The sequence below is a fragment of the Vidua macroura genome, chromosome 2 (genome assembly GCF_024509145.1).
Source record: "Vidua macroura isolate BioBank_ID:100142 chromosome 2, ASM2450914v1, whole genome shotgun sequence".
In the NCBI taxonomy this organism is placed as follows: domain Eukaryota; kingdom Metazoa; phylum Chordata; class Aves; order Passeriformes; family Viduidae; genus Vidua; species Vidua macroura.
The window spans coordinates 8,912,995-8,932,884 of NC_071572.1; the positions used below are offsets into that span (position 1 = coordinate 8,912,995).

The 19,890-nt window shown below is 39.2% G+C and overlaps 2 protein-coding genes across 2 annotated transcripts in view; both read right to left on the reverse strand.

The window, feature by feature from the left end:
* Positions 1-19,890, reverse strand: part of XK (X-linked Kx blood group antigen, Kell and VPS13A binding protein) — a 280,007-nt gene that overhangs the window by 95,382 nt on the left and 164,735 nt on the right. The window lies entirely within an intron of this gene.
* The window catches only part of PRRG1 (proline rich and Gla domain 1), a 31,066-nt gene that overhangs the window by 4,035 nt on the left and 7,141 nt on the right, over positions 1-19,890 (reverse strand). Inside the window, exons 2-3 of the mRNA XM_054001944.1 lie at positions 10,643-10,692; positions 6,322-6,482 (exon numbers count right to left, since the gene is read on the reverse strand). Of these exons, the coding sequence (XP_053857919.1) occupies positions 6,322-6,482; positions 10,643-10,692 (211 nt within the window). The remainder of the gene's footprint in view (positions 1-6,321; positions 6,483-10,642; positions 10,693-19,890) is intronic.

Sequence of the window (19,890 nt, forward strand, 5' to 3'; positions counted from 1 at the left end):
GCAGAGACAGGACTAAGCAATAATACACTCAGAAAAGAAAAAAAAAAAACCAACCACAAAACAAACTAGGAAAAAATATCTCAAAAGCCCCTGCCTAATCAGCATGCACATCAGCCATCCGGTGGATCAGAATCTGTCAGCACCACTCAAGGCATAAGTTTAGAGTTTGTTTGTTTTAAAATTGAAATAATCCACTAGTAAAATTTGACAAAGAAACACTAACTCACAGTGACAGACCACTGTGGCTAAGCACAACTACGCTGCACTGTCTTATCATAATTTAGATATGCCCCACCCTCTGGCTCATACAGCAATCACTGTCAGCTTAGTTTGAGTTGATCCAGATCCTCTGTTTACAGTTAAAAATAGCCCCATAACTATGAGACTATTACACGGGTTATTATATTCTAGAAACCTTGACAACAGAGCTACAGATAAATGGAACATAAAGTGAAAATATGAACAAGCAAAAATAAAGATGAAGGGGGGGGACACCAATATTGAAAGTCCTCTTTGCCATATTAATATGAGTAAATGGGAGCACAAATATTGTGTTACCATCAAATTTCTTCTGCAGTGAATGCTGCGAAGAAACAGTACAAAAGAAAAACATACCCTGCCTCAAAAGAGTAGCCATTCTTGCCTTTAATGTCTCTCGTACTATGAGTTTTATAGTCATAATTTAGAACATTTTAGTATTTTGTAGTATAATTAAAAACCCAAACCCCAAAAACCTGTAATTAATGACACCCCCCCAGTCAATGCCAGAATATCTGAACTCTAGCTTTCTTTAAAAATGCACAGACTTGACCCTCTCATCCTTCTGCCAGCATCACATTAATTTTAAATGACAGCACACATTTCATGCAACTATTTATAAAGTAGTCACCAGGTAGAATTGAAATTGTTATTGTTCAGTTGTTAGTAAATGATTTATTTAGGTTGCAGACTGACTTTGTGCACAGACAAATCAGATTCATCTTTTTTTTTAGCTCAGGCCTGATGCCACATGATAAGCATTAAACAGAAAATGGCACCAAACTGACCCCAGAGGCAGCTTGAGTCCAGAAGCAGCACAATCCCTCTAGCATGGAGGTCAAGTTTTCCCTGTGCAAACGCAGGACTAGGATACCACGGCCAAAACACACACTATCAACACTTCTGGATCAGGATTTACTCAGGTTAAGAGCAATGCCATGTACATAAAACAATTGACTCTCCTGTAAATTTTTCTTTCCAAATATAAATTCAATTGTTCTTACATCTATGTGCGAATTCAAAAACTAAAACAATTTCAACTCCTACACCAATCCAGGATCAGGCATTTTCCCTAAGTTTTAAGGCTTGACACCACAAGCAGATTGTCACAATGCCCATCTCTGATGTGAACTCAGGTCCAAATAATCTAAGCTGTGTCAGGTGGCATTGGCTTCAAACAAAGCAAGAAAGACTGGAAAGATGGACTCTAAATACTTCTCTACAAGGGCCCTCCTTGACATGTGTTCCACAGTGAACCCCAAACGAACAGTTCTGAGTTCAGAATAATGCATTTTGGGGGGAACTAACACTGAAAAATGCCATCAGCTGCACAACTGAAGGCTTTTGGGATCTCTGCATGATAAAACCTGGCAGAACCAAACACCTCACCCTCCCCCCACCAGACTGACAGGGAATTAAGAATACCTATTACTTTTGCATTTGATAAGAATACAGCTAACTAGATTACTTAGTGGAATAAATAATATATTGTTAACTAAAAAAAACCAGAAAAGGATTAATTAGGATTATGAAATCCTGCTGTATGTACTGGGACCAAACTTCCCACATCACTGTTCTGTGGCCTCAATGGCAGCAAAGAAATAAAACTATACAATGTTTGTTTTAAAGATTTACTGAAAGTCATTACATATACAGTGCAAGGATATGTCATTTTACAGACTCTCTGGAGGAGAAAGGTAGTTTTGATGAAAAAGAAGAAATCACACTTCTCCCTAACAATTTATTATGTGGTGCAGACTGCAGAGAAAATGCACGTTCTCCAATAGAAGGGTAGTAAATAGTGACTGGTCTTTGAATATTGTTTCCATGTTACTTCTAGGTCAGATCTATCTGCTGTAGAAAATATCTCTGTATCTTCAGAAAGCAGAAAGAGCATCTCTCCTTGGCACTCTGCTACTCAGCAAAGCAGCAGAAAATCTGTTCTGTTCTCCCAGAGAGGCAGGCACTTAAGAGCAGAATAGGGTCTGTTGCTTTGGGGATGTTTGACTTGGTGATGCATAAAGAGGTAAAAGAGTGTAAACTGCCTTAAGGATGAAAGTAGTTTAATGTCCTCTTTCATTTACGTGCAAGGCAAAGAAAACTCAAGACAGTTCAGACACTCCCCACTCCCTGGTCAGAAATTACTTTAGGTCTAATACTATCTTACATAGACAGAAGAATACTTTTCTGCACACAGGTGAAAAACACTAAGAAAGAAACACTTGTTTAGTCATTAAAAAAAAAGAAATCTTTAAATGTTCTTCTTCATGGGAAATGAAAAAACAACCAACCAAAAAAAACAACTCCACAACACCCCACAAGAAACAACCTTGTTAGCATACTAGATCCTGGGTTTCCAGCTTGCATTTTTGCAAGTCAGCTCTCCTAGAGAAGCAGAAAGACTTTTAGCCCCAGACTGCCACAATTGACAAGAACTGCAGGAAATGCATCCTTCATGTCTCAGTTGCACAGCTGCCAAGCTCTCCCTCTGCTCTGCCACCCACAGCTACACTGCAGAGTAAAGGGATGGTGCAGGAGGAGGACAAGACATCTGGTCAGAGTCAAATCCTGCCCAACAAAGCCACAGACAACTTTGATGAGTTTACACAGTGTGAGGATTTGTACAAACTGTTGTTTGTAAAAAACTACTGTTTGAAAAAGACCAAGAGGGGGAAGACTGAAAATTTACAAAGTATCTGTAAAATTCATACACAAAGTTAAAGAGTAACTTATAAGCTGGAAAACTCCCAGCACAAACATCCCTCCCACAATTACTGGTCTCTTTAACTAACAACAGAAAGGACTTTCTGCTTGACAAAATTACTAACTTGTGATTAATGAAAAGGGCACTTCAGTAATCATTTATCCCTGAGTGCTGTACAACTGGGAATACCAGGTGTAAAAGCCTTATAAGGCTGAAAAACTTAAGCGGGCCACAGAATCAGATAACTGCAATGGAAAAGACTTAGAAAACATCTAACATATATTCCTGCCAAGAGCTATTTTTCTGAATGTACCTTAGTGCTTTGGAAAATCCAGTTTGAAATAATGAAAAGGAATTCTCAAAGGCATCCCAAAGACAGTTACAGCAAAATTTTCCAGAATTCTGTTTCCCCTTCATTTGTAATACTTCTCAGAACAGAGTCAGTATCAATTAGTTGGATCTGAATGCTGAATCAAATAAGGGATCCACAAGGAAGTCAAGACCTGCACTCTCTTGAGAAACTCAGGGGAGGCCTTTACTACATTTGGCAGCATTGTCATCCTCAAATGATTCTTTGTCAATTGCCTGACTTGTTTTAAAGGTAGACTGATAATAAGCCAGTCAGAAGACTGCTTGGTATTCACCATGCAGAGGGTGAGAACAAGCCAATAAGGGGAAGTGAGTCCACCTGCTACACTCTTCCTTTCTGGTCTGCCCCCAGTTTCAAGTAGCAGGAAAAGATTCTCTTATGAATATTTATCCAGCATCCATAATTACACAGAGTGACAATGGAAGTCCTACTCGATCATATAATTTTAGATCTGGTGTTGACAAATTTTGAGTTGCTTACTAAGCTTTTTAGCAGTAGTTAATTTGTTTTGCTTGAATAAAGCAACAAAGAGAACCTGGCAATTTTTGCAATATTTAAAATTCACTGGAAATTTGCAATAGGAATGAAAATCTCTGACTTCCAGCTTTTAAAATCTTCATGCAGTTTAATTTTAAAAAAATGACTTAATGGAAATTAAATTAATATCAGTGCTACCATCGCACTCAGATACTTAGCACAGTAACCTTTGAATAAATCTTTGAGCCTCCCAACAACCTCTGACACCTGACCAGTGACCACATGCAGTGCTGCCTGCAGGCTACAGGCACCACCAATGAACAGCTTTACAAGGTCACACCTAGGGCTCACCTTATCTGTTAACTTCTCTGACAGTAATCATTAGAGACTGCTGAAAGAGTTCAAACACAAGCAGGCAGGGATACTCTCCCAGATTTCAGGTATTTGTGCCTCAAGAGCTTCCACTAGCCAAAGTTGATTCCTTTTAATTAATGGTTCCAGACTGATTTAACTTCCCTTCATTCACATCACTGTTCTCTGAACCTAAACAAGCTTTTAGGATCTGAGACATCCTGTGGCAAGGCAGTCCACAGCTCCATTACCTGTGGTGAGGAGAGACTTCTATTTGCTTTGAACCTGCACCTTTCCAGTTTCCTTTGAGGTCCTCTCAGCTGTGCTATCAGAAAGATGGCAAGTGACTGACCTCAGCTCAGCCTTCATCTCACAGACATCATCACATATTCCCTGATTCAATTATTTTATAATCTGTTGTTGTTATACAAGTCTTTCCATATCTTTGATCAATTGTCACACTTCTCTGGTCCTTCCTCACCTACTAATTTACTTTTAAAGAGATAGGGAGATGAGAGTTGGACACATTCAAGATGTGGGTAAGCTCTTTATTTAATCCCTTTTCCTTTATTTCACATTCTTAGAACTCAGGGTTCTTTGTTTTGACTTTGTTTAACTGCTCAGCATTAAATTGAAGTCTTCATAGATTGAAATTCAGATCTTGTTCCCAAATTCTGTTCAGAGCCAATCACATATTATAATGAATGTCCTCAATTCCTCCACATGCATTTACATTTGTCAACACAGAATTTCATATTCTATTTTACCCACAAAGTCCTGCAAATTCTTCCCTGTTGGCTCTAGCCTAACGTAATAGTTTTATCTTTATAACTACCTTTATAGTTTTAAATAATAATTCTGAATCTGTCAAAATCCCCAAGCCTGTCTTGAAAATAATGAATGGCATGTATGCACACTTGACATACAATGCTAATTAAAAACTCATGTGCCAAAAATAACTTGAGGGAACTGCTCAATATTCTTTTAATATTGCAAATCTGCATGTTGCAAACCTGCCCAGAAGACTGCAGAAAAACAAAGAAGCAATCAGACAAGATAAAAAATACACAGATTAGACAAAAAGTTATAATGAGATAAATAAGCTACAGCCCCTATTTGAATTCCAGTCTATCTATACTATGAAAGCTTTGATCCTGTATTTCTCTACATACACTATATCATGTTCCCAGTCTCCTGCATCCATTCCCTTCCCCTGGGACACGGATGTTAAGTATCACTAAGTGGCTGTGTGGATGGATACTGCTGGGGGACAATGCACTAAATAAAGCCCAAGTACATGAGGCTGGTCAGGCACCACTGCACATTAGCAGAGCCTGACCCATTAGCAACTCCCCACAGCAGAATACAGCAGCCAGGGAAAAAGGATACTGTAATGGAAATGGATAAAAGGTCAGGACCTTATTGAAAGCTCCTTCAACACTTGTGGCAGAAAAGAAATGTAATTATTTCTATTTTACTACTTCCCAAATACCTCTGCAAGGGAAATGCTAATTACCATATCATAAAATGTTCCTAAATGGGAGAGAGAAGCTGAGAGACAACATGTTTAGGTTATGTTTTCTCTATTGACTGGAACAAAAAGCAGAAGTGATATGGTGTTAGAAGTTTATACAAATTTTCTCATTGTACACATTATTTTTAATTGCACAATGAACTATCATTAGGTAGGAATAGTCATGCCAAGTCAAGTTTGAGAGGTAAAAACACATGTGTGCAGGCACTTCACAGCTTCAGAAAGAAGCAGCTTTGAAGGGACACCACATGTCCTACAACTTCATTTTAATGAACCAGAAAATTCTCATGCCAGCCTTACCCATCTCCCTAGCTATGTGTGAGATACACATCAACACCACCAAAAAGATGCCAAGAACTTAAAATGTCCAGTATGCCTTAATACACTGTTATTTTTTGATGTAGAGCTCAGCCATTGACTAGTGGAATGTGTCACCTGTGTAAATTTCAGAAGAAACCTGCAAGGCTCCCAGTGCCACTCTGGACACTAAATCACTGGCCTCGCCAGTACAATTTCCTTGTGCAAAAACCAAATCTAATGCAACATTGAAAAACACACAAGCACTCAGCGCACCCAAAAGTTTAGTAAGTACACCCCACCCATCTTTACATACACAGCAAAACATACCGTTTTTTCCTCGTTTTCAAACGCCTCTCTTGCTTCTTCATAGCTACAGATTTCTTCTTTGCATTCATGTTCTATGTCACCTTGCTTTATTTCTTCCAGAAAGGTGTTGGCTCTTGGGTATCTTTTTAACACAGAGTTGGCTTTGTCCTCTGTTAAGAACACTGAATAAGAAGAGGAGAGTCAACAAAGGTCACTTCTAAAACAGACACCCAAAACCTCATGCTAGAATTGCTCCAAGAAAACATGCCTTTGAGAAAAAGTTTTTTCAAAGTCTTCCCCTTTATTTGATTTGATAAAAGGCTTTTCCTAGTTTTGCTCACTGTGGTAAGTAGCTGGACCTACAATTTCAGTAGTTATTGCTAAAATGTCATGAATGCACAGACCTCAGTTCAGCATCATAGTCATGCGTGGTGAAACAAGACTGAAGCTGGTGCCCAAGAAGAGTCTTTGGAAGAGACAGACACATGCTCAGCTCAAGTTGACACAGAACAAACAAATCCTGCTTGTCAACATCCAAAATGATATTTGCAACTGCCTGAGGGCATCACAGCCAGAATGCTCTAAAGTTTTTGATATAAATATTTATGACTATTACCCAGAGTCACAAACACCAGACAGCTGCATTTATCAATGTTTAGGTCTGTAAGTTTTCTTAAGCAACTTTGAAGCAGACTTGCTCCCTTCACTCCAGAACTCTCAACCATGAAATGGGAGCTCTTTTGAGGGTGTGAGGGGAAGTAGCCTCTCTCTATTTTTTGAACCATACAGAAAACCTCATCTTATTTGATGAATCAAATGAAGCAATCCTAAAAGGCAACCAATGTTCTCACACAGGTATTCTTTATTGGCTCCCCTTAGTTTGCTGTCCAAGGAGGAAAGCTGGAAGCAATGTCTTTTCTTCTGATGTTCCAGCTTTCCATCAAATCCAAGGATTTTTGCATATGCAGTAACTGGGAACAGTTTGGATTCCATCAGCCTGAATTACCCAGGAGGTACATCTGCAGTGAATGATGCAGAAATTCTCCAGGTATTTCAGGTCAGGAAGCAGGAACATCAAGTCAGTGCTGCACTGTTCTTGGGCTCCGAGTGCCAGCAAGAGGGGATAATGATTCAATGCACTGCCACACTAATGCATTTGTAGCACTTTCTTGGCCTACACAATCATTTGTGCATTGCTTCATTTGCAGTTAGTCTGAAGGGGTTTTTTTTCCCCTTAATCATCAGGTTTTTAATGTTATAAAAGGAGGGCAGCAAGGAAACTGTGTTTTTGCTTTAGAAACATGTGGTGGTATTTGCCAGCACTGATTAACATAATTAGGCATAACTAATCTCAACTTGTTTAATGTCTGTGGTATACTACTGTAATGGATATCCATGGCCAGGCTACAGGGGTGGCTTCTGTGAGAAGCTGCTAGAAAATTACTCTGTGCCAGTGAAGAAGGAAGGGGAAGAGGGGCTCCAGGTGCCAGAGCTGAGATTCTCCTGGAGCCCAAGGTGCAGACCATGGTGGAGGGGGGTGACAGAGCAGCTTTGGGGGCACCTGGCATCCAGCCAGAGTCAGTCAGTCACAGCTTGGTTACAAATCATTAGACAGTGATCTTCCTTTTGCAAAGGATTATAAGCTATGAAGATTGAATTCCAAAACACCACTGACTCCTAAGCTTCCAGCTGAATACATTACATACATGCATGCATCACACAAATTACCCTGCTCAAGATGATGCTAGGGGCTCAGTGCATCCAGCCCTGCAACTGCACCTACTGCAAATTTGGTTTTCTTCAGCACCACAGGTGAGCACATGGACATCTCCTATAGTGCAAGTTCATTAACTACGTAACACAGAAACTAATACTCAGAAATCTTTTCAAAAAGGGAAGAAAAAGAGATGGCTTTTTTCCACACAATTCCCCTCACTTCTCTCTAGGCCTGAATAATTTGGTTTCTTTCAGCCTCATGTCTCAGTGATCACCTCAAGGTGATGAGCTGAACGATTCATCCATATCAGGAATGCAGCACACAGCCATGCCCGGGGATGGACTGCAAGTGCTTTTCCTACTTCTCCCAACTCCTCATGGGCGTTCCTGAAGGGAACAAGTGTCAGGCCAGACTCTCTTGAGAGTGTCCATATGTAGAGGCACTGAAGAGTAGATAATGCACTATAAATTAAGTTTCCCTTCCTCCAGCAGATAAAACTTAGGGAATTTCATTTCATGGCTGGAATCCATCCACAAAAAGAGCAATGAGGGAAATGACGACAGCTTTGTATCAGAAGGAAAAGAAACACAGGCAAATGCAGGTAGCTGTAAATACCCTGATTTACAGATTCTGGCTCTCAGAAACAAGATACAAATACTTATTTCTGTGTGCACTTTCCAATTTCCAAAGATAAAAAAGGTTTAAAAACTGGTATGTTAAGAAATATTCCATTTGATATATATTGGTATGAGTTTTTAGGTAATACTTTAGTTTTCCAAAAGGAAATAACCATACATTTCTGAAATGCATTACTGAAGAACAACAAAATGTTAATTCAGTCCAAGAATGGAAAATATATGAATATCTAAACCCCCAAACAACTCATTTTATTTAACAACTCATATTCAGAAGGTCTGTCTTCTCTCACAATACAGTATACAAAATGCACATGCTACAGAGACAAAAAAAGCCTGCTGAGGAAAATAAACTGCATCCCATCTTAATTATGAATGTATCTGACAAATAATCTCTGGCTAGTCTAGACCAGGAATACCTTTTGACCCTGCAAGGCTGGAAATAAAAATGAAGTATATTAACTTGTTTGTTTGGATGTGAAATTTTTAATGCTTTGCATAATCCTAGTGACTTCAAATCCTATTGAGAAGTCAATACAAATGTATCAAGGAAATAAAAACCTGCAATTGAAATACAGGGATTTAATGAGAATCAGGCATTGCCTGATGAATCTTTAAAAAGAAACATAATGGAACCATGTTGCAGAACCCATTCTGACTTCTTAGTATTCCAGGAACATAATCATGTAGATACTCAGCTATAGTAGGATAAGAGTGTGCAAAAAGCCCACTTGGGCTGGATGCCCACCTAGCTAAGTCACAGCATGGCTGAATTCACTGCAGATATTACTGTGGAGCACAACATAATCAGGGAAGACTTGCATGTGTAAGAATAATGGAATGAAGCAAGATAAGTCACTTTTTCACTTTGTTAAGGAGATTAACTAGCAGGTAAAAGATAAAAGAAAAGTCAAAATCATTATTTTGGCATTATATAAGACACAAGTCATCCAAAGTCTCTTCTACTTCCCCAATTTTTGTAGGATATAGATGAAGTTATACAACTACCATATTTAATTAATTTGAATACATCACTTCTTCAGACATGCTGGTGCTCTGGATGTAACTGTAATAATTGGCTTTTACCAAGTTTTTATGTATCAGAAAGCTTCCAAAGACTTAGTTTCACTTATTATTATTGAAGAGAAAAACACAGATCAATTTATTACACATCCTCTGGAAAGCCTGCCTGCTATCCTAGTAGTGAATGGATACTCTACCAAGGTGAAATTCAATCAAAACTGGAGCCAGGCACAGACACAAGAGGATAAATATTTTGCAGCCTGCCAGCTGAAGCTGTCACATGAAAAAGAAAAAGGCTTTAGGTCTGTAGTGACAGAGGGAACAGGGAGCAGCAGTGTGGGAAAAGTATTCTGAGACACTGAAGTGCTGCCGAAGCAAAGCCCGGGGCAGCCTGGACACCAAAACCAGCTCTATTGAGACTAGTATTGAGCTTTCTTTTCTGACTCCTCACCAACATCTAAGCAGACTAAAATCACCACTAAATAGTAAAACTAAACATTTTAGCTCTAAATTTGAAGCTGCTGCTGCTATTAAATCTTTCTGTAGGTCATCTTAATAAATCCATTTGGTTTAATTTGTGCTTTTACCTACAAAGTTTAAAAAGTGACTCCTGCTCTGAGAATCGGGAGTTACAGAGACAAGCTTAAAACCAGTTAAAACTAAAGTACTCAGTGCTGGAAATTCAGCTCTGTGGTCTTCATTCTGCAGCCAGCTTTTAAAGGGCAACAGTAAGTTTGTGATGATTTTTATGGTCTGCAAATAATATCTCTGTCAGAACAGTTGCATGACTCCAGCTCAGTGTGGGCAAAGTTCTGCATCATCTGCAATACCAAAGCCAGTTCAATGCCAGAGGGCATCTTTTGTGCAAAGAGACTGAGTTTATGAGCAGAAGGCAGTTTTGGGGTGTGTTACTGTCTCCTTAACAGAAAATAACAGAGAATGTACACTCATCTTAGGTTAAACTTACCACTATCCATGGTGATTGCTGTCAAGGCAGGGAACTTGCAAATATCAAGTCTGTAAACAAAGAGTAAATATCCTGATGAGTTTGCAAATTACAATCAACTCGGACAAGTTTCTCTTCATTCCCAAATACTGGTAAGAATACATCAGTATTCGAAACTCCATGATCAAAATCAACCCCTCTTTTGAGTTGTACCAGTACTGTATGCAGGCTGATTTCAGTAGTATAGGAACACTATCCAAGAAAAAGATAACCTTTGAATTGGTGAATGCCTTAACAGTTTTCAAGGCTTTTCAAATTCAGAATATCAAAAATGTTAATATGAAATAAGAGGGTGTGTATCATTTCAAACAAAATGCAACTTGTTTTGCCTAATTGAACTTTAAAGGCATTACATTCTCCACTGTAATTACTTATATCTTAACTAAAATTTAAATTCACTCTGCAGAGATCATCAAGTCAACTCATTATAGATCAGGTTTTTGAAATCAGAGTGAACATATGGAAATTCATTCGAGTCAGGTACTGATTAAAACACGATGCCTGCATAAAGTTCAAGGGCAGAATAAGACCTGCGATTTGGCAAAGGAACTTGCACTACATGAGAGGATCCCAACCTGCCCTACAAGAACTTGCATGTTCTTTGTAAATTGGAAAGAGAACAGAAAGGAGATGCTCTCAGTTGAGAAAGTGCCTGAAGCTCATTGCACCCACCAGGCAGAGAGCCAATAAGAACTGCATCTGGAGGAAGCAAGAGTAGTGCAGCTCCTTGGAGTCTTTTTTGGTATGGGAAAAGTCAGGGAAAGAAAAGCTTTCAGCAAAGTAAGAGAAAGGTGCAACTGCCTAACCAAGTAAGTAGAACACTACAAGGTTAAAGAGTTTTTTTAATTAATAAATTACCTACTCCTAAGGGTTAGCACCATTCTTCAGAGGCCAGGTTACACATCAACATATCACAGCACCCAGATGTCCTCACTTTCCATAAATCCAAACCCTCATAAGCAAACCTTTCTGTAAAAAAGGTTGGCTATGGCTGTTGTAATAAACAAAGAGGGAAAGTTAATGTTCCCAGCCTGGCCTGCCCAACACCATAACTTGTCATGCAAGAGCAGACTGCAGTACTTGCATGCTGAGGGGAATGGTGCTCCATGAAGACATCCCAGCCTGCTAACTAAACTGTAGGAGTGGCACTGCAAGACGAGGGATGAAGGAGCAAACTGATTTTAAAGCAAGTTCATCAAACCTCTGTAAAGGTGAATAAATGTGAATAAAGAGCAGACATTAAGGCACTCTGAAATCTCACCACCATAGTTTTCAGCTTGTTGCTACTAAGTATTGTAGGTTGACAGAAGCAGAGGGATAAATTTTTTTTTTCAGAATGTATATAAAACCTCTTTTAATAGCCAGAATTTATCTTAGCAGACTACTCTATGCCAAAACAAGTGATCATTGCCCTTTGCTTCTTGAATAAAAATAAAATTAGTGTAATTTAATGATTAGTCACATTGTGACAACCCAAATACCTGTGATGAAGAAACCGCTAAACTTATTAAAAGAAACAGGTCATGAAAGATTTGGCTAGTGGTCTATTTTCTTCACCCGTTACGTTATTATTTTCTTTCACCATTTATTACCCACCAGTTTCAGATAGCTGGTTTAGCAACAGCCCCCCAAATAAACACACACACATCAATAGAAGAGGCAGCAGCCATGAGTGCTCCCTTGTTCTGTGAAGTGGCAGCAATGCAGTGAATTAAATATACTTTTCCTATGCTTCCCCTCTTGAATGGGGTCATTTTTTTGTAATAACTTTCAGTTAGTCTTTAATGTTTCACCCTTTTAACAGAACTAGAGTGTGGAGTGATACAACATTCAAAATCAAAAAAAAAATAACCCAAGACAGAACACAAGCACCCACATCCATGAGTCACAACCTCTCTGTTGGCTCTGCCTACTTGGAAATGTGTTGGGAAAAAGGGGACTTTGTGCCTCCCCCCCTGCTACGGGATGTTTTCCACCAGGAGCAGTGCAAGTCACTGCCTCTGCCTTGGCACTTAGCACTTGGTACTTGGCATATCATATTCTCTGGGAATGAACACCAGAACACTGACTCACAGGTTGGGAAACTGAGGAAAACAAAGGGAAAAGAAAAAAGAAAACAGAGAAGGTAAAATACCTTTTTAATTTGTTCAGAGGCAATTTTATTAGGGGCTAGTGACAAAATAGTTGCTGAAGTGACTGCAGAACACAAATTATGTTTCACTTTACCTCCTTCATTACTTACATTACTTACACTTACCTCCTTCATTACAGAAGGAAATTGTATGTCCTTCTCCAGGAAATATCAAATATAGCTTTTCAGTCAATGGCTGTAGTGCAGAAACTTCCCTTCATCAATCCACATTAGATTTTTACAGCAGTTACAAGTATTCAGAGCTCCCTGGAACTAATTCTGCCCATTCTCCGACAAACGTGGCTTTTTTTGTGCTCTCCTGACTTTACTCTCAGACTTCTTCATTTCCAAGCTCCCACAAATCACAACTTTACCCTCTATTAACAGTCCCTTCCCCTAAAGGAAAGGAGCTTAATTACACTTTAGTCCTCTACTGTGACACTCTTGGTTCAAACTGACGAAATAGTTCAAAGGTGACTTGGAAGAAGGGATTGAACAAAGACAAGTACAAAAACCTTTTTTACCATCAGAAGCCAGCTAATAAAGCAGAAGAGGGCTGGTCACACCACAGAAGCATCCTGACTTACTGACTCATTTATTCCTCTGTCCAACTCTTTACTTAGTTTCCTGCTTTTAAGTCTTCACAAACCTTACTGAAACACCAAAATTTGTTGTTTCATGAATCCCTCTTCTATCCATCTTCTATGAGGTTATATATCACCTTAGATATGTGACAACACAGTGGACAGCTGTACAGCTCTATACCCATGCTGAATGTCCAATTCTGAGTTAATGGCAGCTGATCCAACCAACATGTGACCTTTCCTGACTGCCTGCTTGTAGAATGCTTAAAAAACAAAACAAAAAACAATGGACCACACACTTCTAGTAGGAATTATAATGACCCAGTGGGAAACACTGAATTCTAAAGCCTGTGAGATACTCCAAGAGACACACCAACACCACCCCTGCTATTTGCCAGCAGTACCCTGCTCATCACCAACACGCTGCAGCCTCTAACCAAGAGAAACATCCTGCACAAAAGAAGAATTAATACTGAAATAACAAACCAAGCTATACATTTCTTTCCACAACTAACCTAAATATTCTTCTTCTCAATTCTGCAAGTACCCAAATCTTGCATACACTATTTATAAGCATAAAGCATAGAATATTTGTATACATAATTCCAAAGGTGGCAATCATATTCTAGCAGCGACAATCTCTCAAATTGGGAAGGTAACTAATTTCAGCATTAAAAGCTGCTGTCTTAAGACAGTGTTTCTGCAGGATTTTGTTGCATTTATTAGGATAACCATGTTTGGCTGGCAGGAACACACCTCTTCTGAGTACATTTCCTGACTTCCAGCTTAATGGCAACTTGTGTGCAGCACATACCATTAAAGGACAGAGGATCTGACTGAGGGCACACAGTCTGCCTGCACTGTTCTCCCTCACTGTCCTGTGTTCCAAGGATACAGAACATAGAGAACAAAGCAAGTCCTTAAGGGAAGGGAGGAGAAGGGGAAGGGAAAGTAAGGCTAATGTAAAGCAGCTGCAATATTTTCCCTCACCTAATTTCTTACCTGCTGTATTAAAAAGGACTTAAAATACTGCAAGGCCCCCTGCTCCTCTCCCAGTTGGGGAGGGATGTGCATGACAGTATCCAGGTATGGAAGGGGCAAGTGGCTTTTTTCCATTCCGCAACAGAACTCTGACAAGTGGTACAGATGTTAACTTTAGTTTTGTAATCTGTACAATTCATGAAGCCCAAGAGCTACATAGTTTCTTAAAGCTATCAATATTTAGGTTCTTCTGGTGCTTTTAATGAAACCAGGTCCATTCCAGGGACACTTAACTAAAACATCAGTAGACATTCAGTCTAAAAATAAACAGTCCTGTTCTAGCTCCTCAGTCCCAAACCAGCTGCAATGCAACACCTGGAACACACCTGGGGAGGTCTGTTTAGAAGAAATAGTAAAACATTATCAATCTGACTTCCTGTGTAGCTATTTAATTATCTGACAGTCATTTATACAGAATGTATCATGTGCCTACCTAAAAATCCCACTGGCACCATGTCTTTTACATGCTTGGAAAGAGTACAATTTCATTTACAGTTATATACTTCCAAAGAGCTTTCTCCCCAGGAAAAGTGTACCAAAGAATTTACATTGATTCAAATGCTGGAAAAATAGATTAATTTTTCTCTCAACAGGAATTCCATAGGATATGGGAGAATCCTGCATTATTGAGATCAGTTTGCTTGCAAATGCAAGGTTTTCCAGGGAATTTAGTGGGAATAGAGAGGGAGGGAACACTTTGGAAAGTACTCTGTCAGATGAGGATGCAAAAGATTTATCCCACCTCACACTACATGGGACAAGAGTAAAACAGAGATCTGAAAAACCTTCTGCTTTGTATATGCTATTTGATCACAGCATTATAAAACATCATCATTAATTTAAGCACCCAGAACCACAGACCAGATCACTAAGAGGAACCTGTACTTAGCAGACTGCCACTGCACCCTAAACCCAGTGAAACATCATTACTCACAGAATGAGCACGCACAGGGCACAACACCACCCTGTGAGCAGAGAGAAGGAAGCTCCTCAGCACTGCAGCTGGACAGAACTGCAGCTGGAGAGACTGAGTCTGAGCTTCTGCCCCTTCTTCACTCAGTGTTTTTTGTTCTGTTTAAGCTGTGGCAATATTCTGGCTGGTTATTTTCTGGATAGTTCCAGAGGTTCAAAGGGGGAATTGCTATAAGGTAAGCTATCTCTTCCTTCCCCTCCCTTTAAAAACCAAACAAGAACATTCTCCTGATACATCTTGGCAAGCAGGACATTTGGCAGGAGAAGTAACAAAATTCTTTACAGAGAGGGAGAATTTTGGTGGATTGCATTGTTTTAAAACTCCTGGGGACCACATGAGGCAGTTCCTGGGAGGCATAACTGAACACTTACATAATCATCTGTGTGGAAATCAGAATTCCACAAATCCTCAAGAGACCATACCTTTCTGAGCAGCTTGTAGAATTTCAGATACCTCACTCTTCTGCAAGCTACTGTCAGGAGACATTGCTTTAGGTTATACAATCTCCTATGCCTTAGGAATTCAAATTTAGAGCATTTAACTTGATAATCCATTGAAATGCTGATATAACAATAACCAATTACTCTCCTTTTTCAAGTGAGAATGATGACCAATTAAACAAAGCATTCACAGTAGGATGTGTTTTTATCCTGATTTTGTTTGGACACAAAACTGATGCTATGTCAATTATCTATTCCACACTCTGTTCCTCTGCCAGTACCTTTTAACTGAATCTGACACTGAGATTTTTTCCGTGCTCCCACACATTTTCCATGAAAATCAATGACCAAGAAGCACAGAGAAAACCCATTAATGCTCTCAGTGAATGAAGATGGGATTTCCAGTTGCAGCAGTTATCTCAGCAGTCACGGTGCCTTTGGCAGCTGGAAACCATTATCTATTTTGCCAGCAGGAAGTCAGCAGTCAGGAAGCAAACACCGTGTCCAGGACCAGGCACAGCCCCACAGCCCTTTGCAAGGGGGCAACTCAAGTAGGTTAAAGAGATAAGAACAGGGAAAGAGCACTACCAGCACATGTGAGGTCTTAGAATATTGTGATTTGGGGTAGCAGCTGGATAACAAGGGTAAGCACGTTAGGGAATGGAGGGGAAGTCAGATTAATAGTGGGAAAGGTGAAAAGGTAACAGAGACAGGAACACAGCTTGACTCTAGATCTAGTGCTCCCTGCCCTAATTAGTGTTTGAGTGCCAGCTGACAAATCGAACTTGTCAGCCACTTGGATATCATCTATTCTAACTTAGGCTTGAATAGCTGGACTCTATCTGAAGCAATTACAGTGGCCATGAATAATAACCTCTAAGTGCATAATAATGATCTCTATCCTGACTACACTCACATTAGTTAGGAATGCAGAGCACTAGGAGTGCACCTGCAGAGCTAAACAGCTGGTGCTGAGGACCCAACGCTTACACAACACAGGTCAAGAATTCTACTTTGGGGTGGCTCTAATTTGCTTCCATGAGCTGAGCACTGTCTGGCAGTGGGACTGCAGCTCTTAGAGTTTATCTTCTGGTTTACCTTCATTCAAAAATATCTCAGTCTGAGTGTTTTGAAATGTTTCTGCAGTGCAAACCAAAGCATAGTAAGTGGTAGTAACAATTGGAAGAATCCTAATCTGAACAAAAATGCTACTGCAGATACACCCAATGTGCACTGTATGACCACACTCACAGCAGTAAGTAGTGGAGGAAGGAACCTCTGTAAAAATGATGTCTCAGGAAAGAGTCAAAGGTTATTATGGGGTGATAGTAAATGTTTGGAAAAAGCTTTCTGTGAGGCTACAAAATTACTCTGATGAATAAGTTGACAAAGGTAATGTGAGGCTCTCCATCAAACTAAAAAACAAACAAATGAAACAATAAAACCTTTCAAAAAAAAATCTCACCACAGTCAAAGAGATTTCTGAAGCAGTCTATGTGCTTGTCTTCTGTCTTCAAAAATTATGTTCTTGAAGCGGAAATTATATCCTCCTAATACACAGGACACCACAGGGCCCAGTCTAAGGCTACAACTCTGAAATACTGGAGTAGTTTCTCAGAAATGCCAGAAAAAGAGACACACAGAGACAGCTAATCCAGGAACTATGAGAGAACCTAGCCAGCCCTAACCTCCCCCCGCAAAAGCACATTCTTCCCACACCCCCTAAGGAGTGGAAACTCACAATTGCAGATTACAAAATTAACAGCCAGTTTATGATCAGCATTACTGATACTTTCTGCAACTTCCTCTCCAAAATGTTACCAGATTCTAAAATAAAAAAGTAACACATAAAGTCAATACATAATAAGCCAGAGAATGTACATGATCCCTTTGGCACACATTTACAGGTGGTTGAAGTGTTACATAATGCATTGATAAAATCTTGTGTTATACTAGTATAGTGACAGCTGCTTATTGAATATCTATAATGTATTTTTTAAATTTATAGTAATATAAAATAATCAATGGACCTGCTAGCACTTTTTAAGAAAAAATCTCACATGAACTGTATCAGAATACTGCAGAATGTTTTCACTCACAGCTTCCCTAAATTAGGAGCTTTGAACGTGCACTTATTTTATTTTCCTCCTCTATTCTGTCCCTGTTTTCATACAAACGAAACATTTGCATCTGTTCTCTAGTTTACAAACAAGCCAGCTTTGATTTTGTAGTTCAGACCATCTCCTGATGTTTTACAGACAACAAACTGAGAAATAGTCAGCAGCTCTCAACTTCAGCTGAAAACTGCATTGTATATGGATGAAAAATTACATGTTGCTATTTATTTGGAAAGAAGGAAAATATCCTTCTTGTTTAAATCATCGCTGTATAACAAACCACTCAGTTCAGAGAAGGCAGACATTCAGCTGATCTAACTGTAACACATGCAACACATTGCAGCCAACCATTACTTCTCACAATGTGAGAAACTGGAGGGTACCAACTGACAGCTGACATGGATGTAAATCAGCCAAAGGACCTGAAATTTCACACAATGCATAATTCATGGAACTTGCTACCATAGGATGCTGCTCAGGACAAAAGTAGAAATAGATTAAAACTATTAAACTAAACAAGAAATCAATAAGTGAGGGTGAGATTTGGTGATTACGCAATTCTCCGATGTAGCTGTTATTGGTAACTACCTGGCTGTGAAAGGAGAGGAGCCCAGTGCTCAGTATGAAATGGGTAACCACATCCAGTTCCTCTCCAAAGTGGTTTAAAACTGGATTAGGACCAGAGGAGTAAATATCAGCACATAACACCATGACACAACCAGAAATCAAGTTGGTAGATGGCATGTGGTCTCTTTAAAGGTCCTACTCACTACCTACAATCTCTCTTTTTCATTGCCTCTGGTCTCCCAAATCAATACATCAAGGCATTCATACTAAGTAGACAGCAGAGTACAACAGTGCTTTCTGCCTTTTAAAAGCATATATGGGTTAGGTAGGGAAGGAAAAAAAAACCTAAAGAGTACTACCTTTATGTTAGATTATACCTTTCTAGACATGAGAGAGAAGGGCCAAGGAACAGTCTCTGGGCACAGTCCATTCACAAAAATGTCATTTCATTACAGATACAGTGTTTGTCTGCTCAGAAAAGGTCACAAGATCAAAGCTAAGGATGTACCATTTATCCTGCTCTGAAACTCCTACAGGTACTTTCTTCCCCAACACAGCTTATAAAGCAAAACCATGACCCAAGTGTCACAAATAATACCTTTACAGATTTTCCAATAACACAAACTGGCTGTACAAGATACAGCCTCCAACTCTATTAATCTGTATCCAATATTCAAGTCTGCCCTTTCCACAGAAAAAGAGATACCTGACAATTCCATACATTTGAAAAAGGTTTTCCACAACTCACTGAAGTTTTTTTTGTAATTATTACAATATTGTGAAAGGCAAGCAGCAACAGCTACTTTTAAAAATCAGACTACCTCTAAACTACCAGTATTTTTCAAGTAGCTGTTAAGAAACCCCAGAAAGATTCTAGATCTCAGAATGTCAATTTTTGCAGTAAAAAGGAACCTGGGTAATTTCACATTGGTATCTTTGTGTGTAATAATTTTACAGCAAACATAAGATTACTACTTAATGAAGTTTACTTTGTTTTTCTGTGACGAGGCAACATTCTGCCCCATACAGAAACTATATTTAGCACTTGTTTGGTAGGCCAATGTCTAACACCCCATTTAATTTAGAAAAAATTAACCCCAAACCAATAAAAAGTAATTCCTTTGTGAAGTGCTAAACTAAGCTTGTGAAATGTGCAAACAAAGCCTTCTCTTCCAAGTCTTTACACACCGTCAGCATGCTTTAATATAAATTTCCACCCTGCCTGTCCTCCCCTGAAGCAATGCATATATGACAACACTTCAGAGCATGTTTTAATGGGATTTTCCAGTCAACCAAAAATCAAATTGCAGAGAAGTTATGAAAGAGTCATAAACACATATTTCATCTTATTGAATT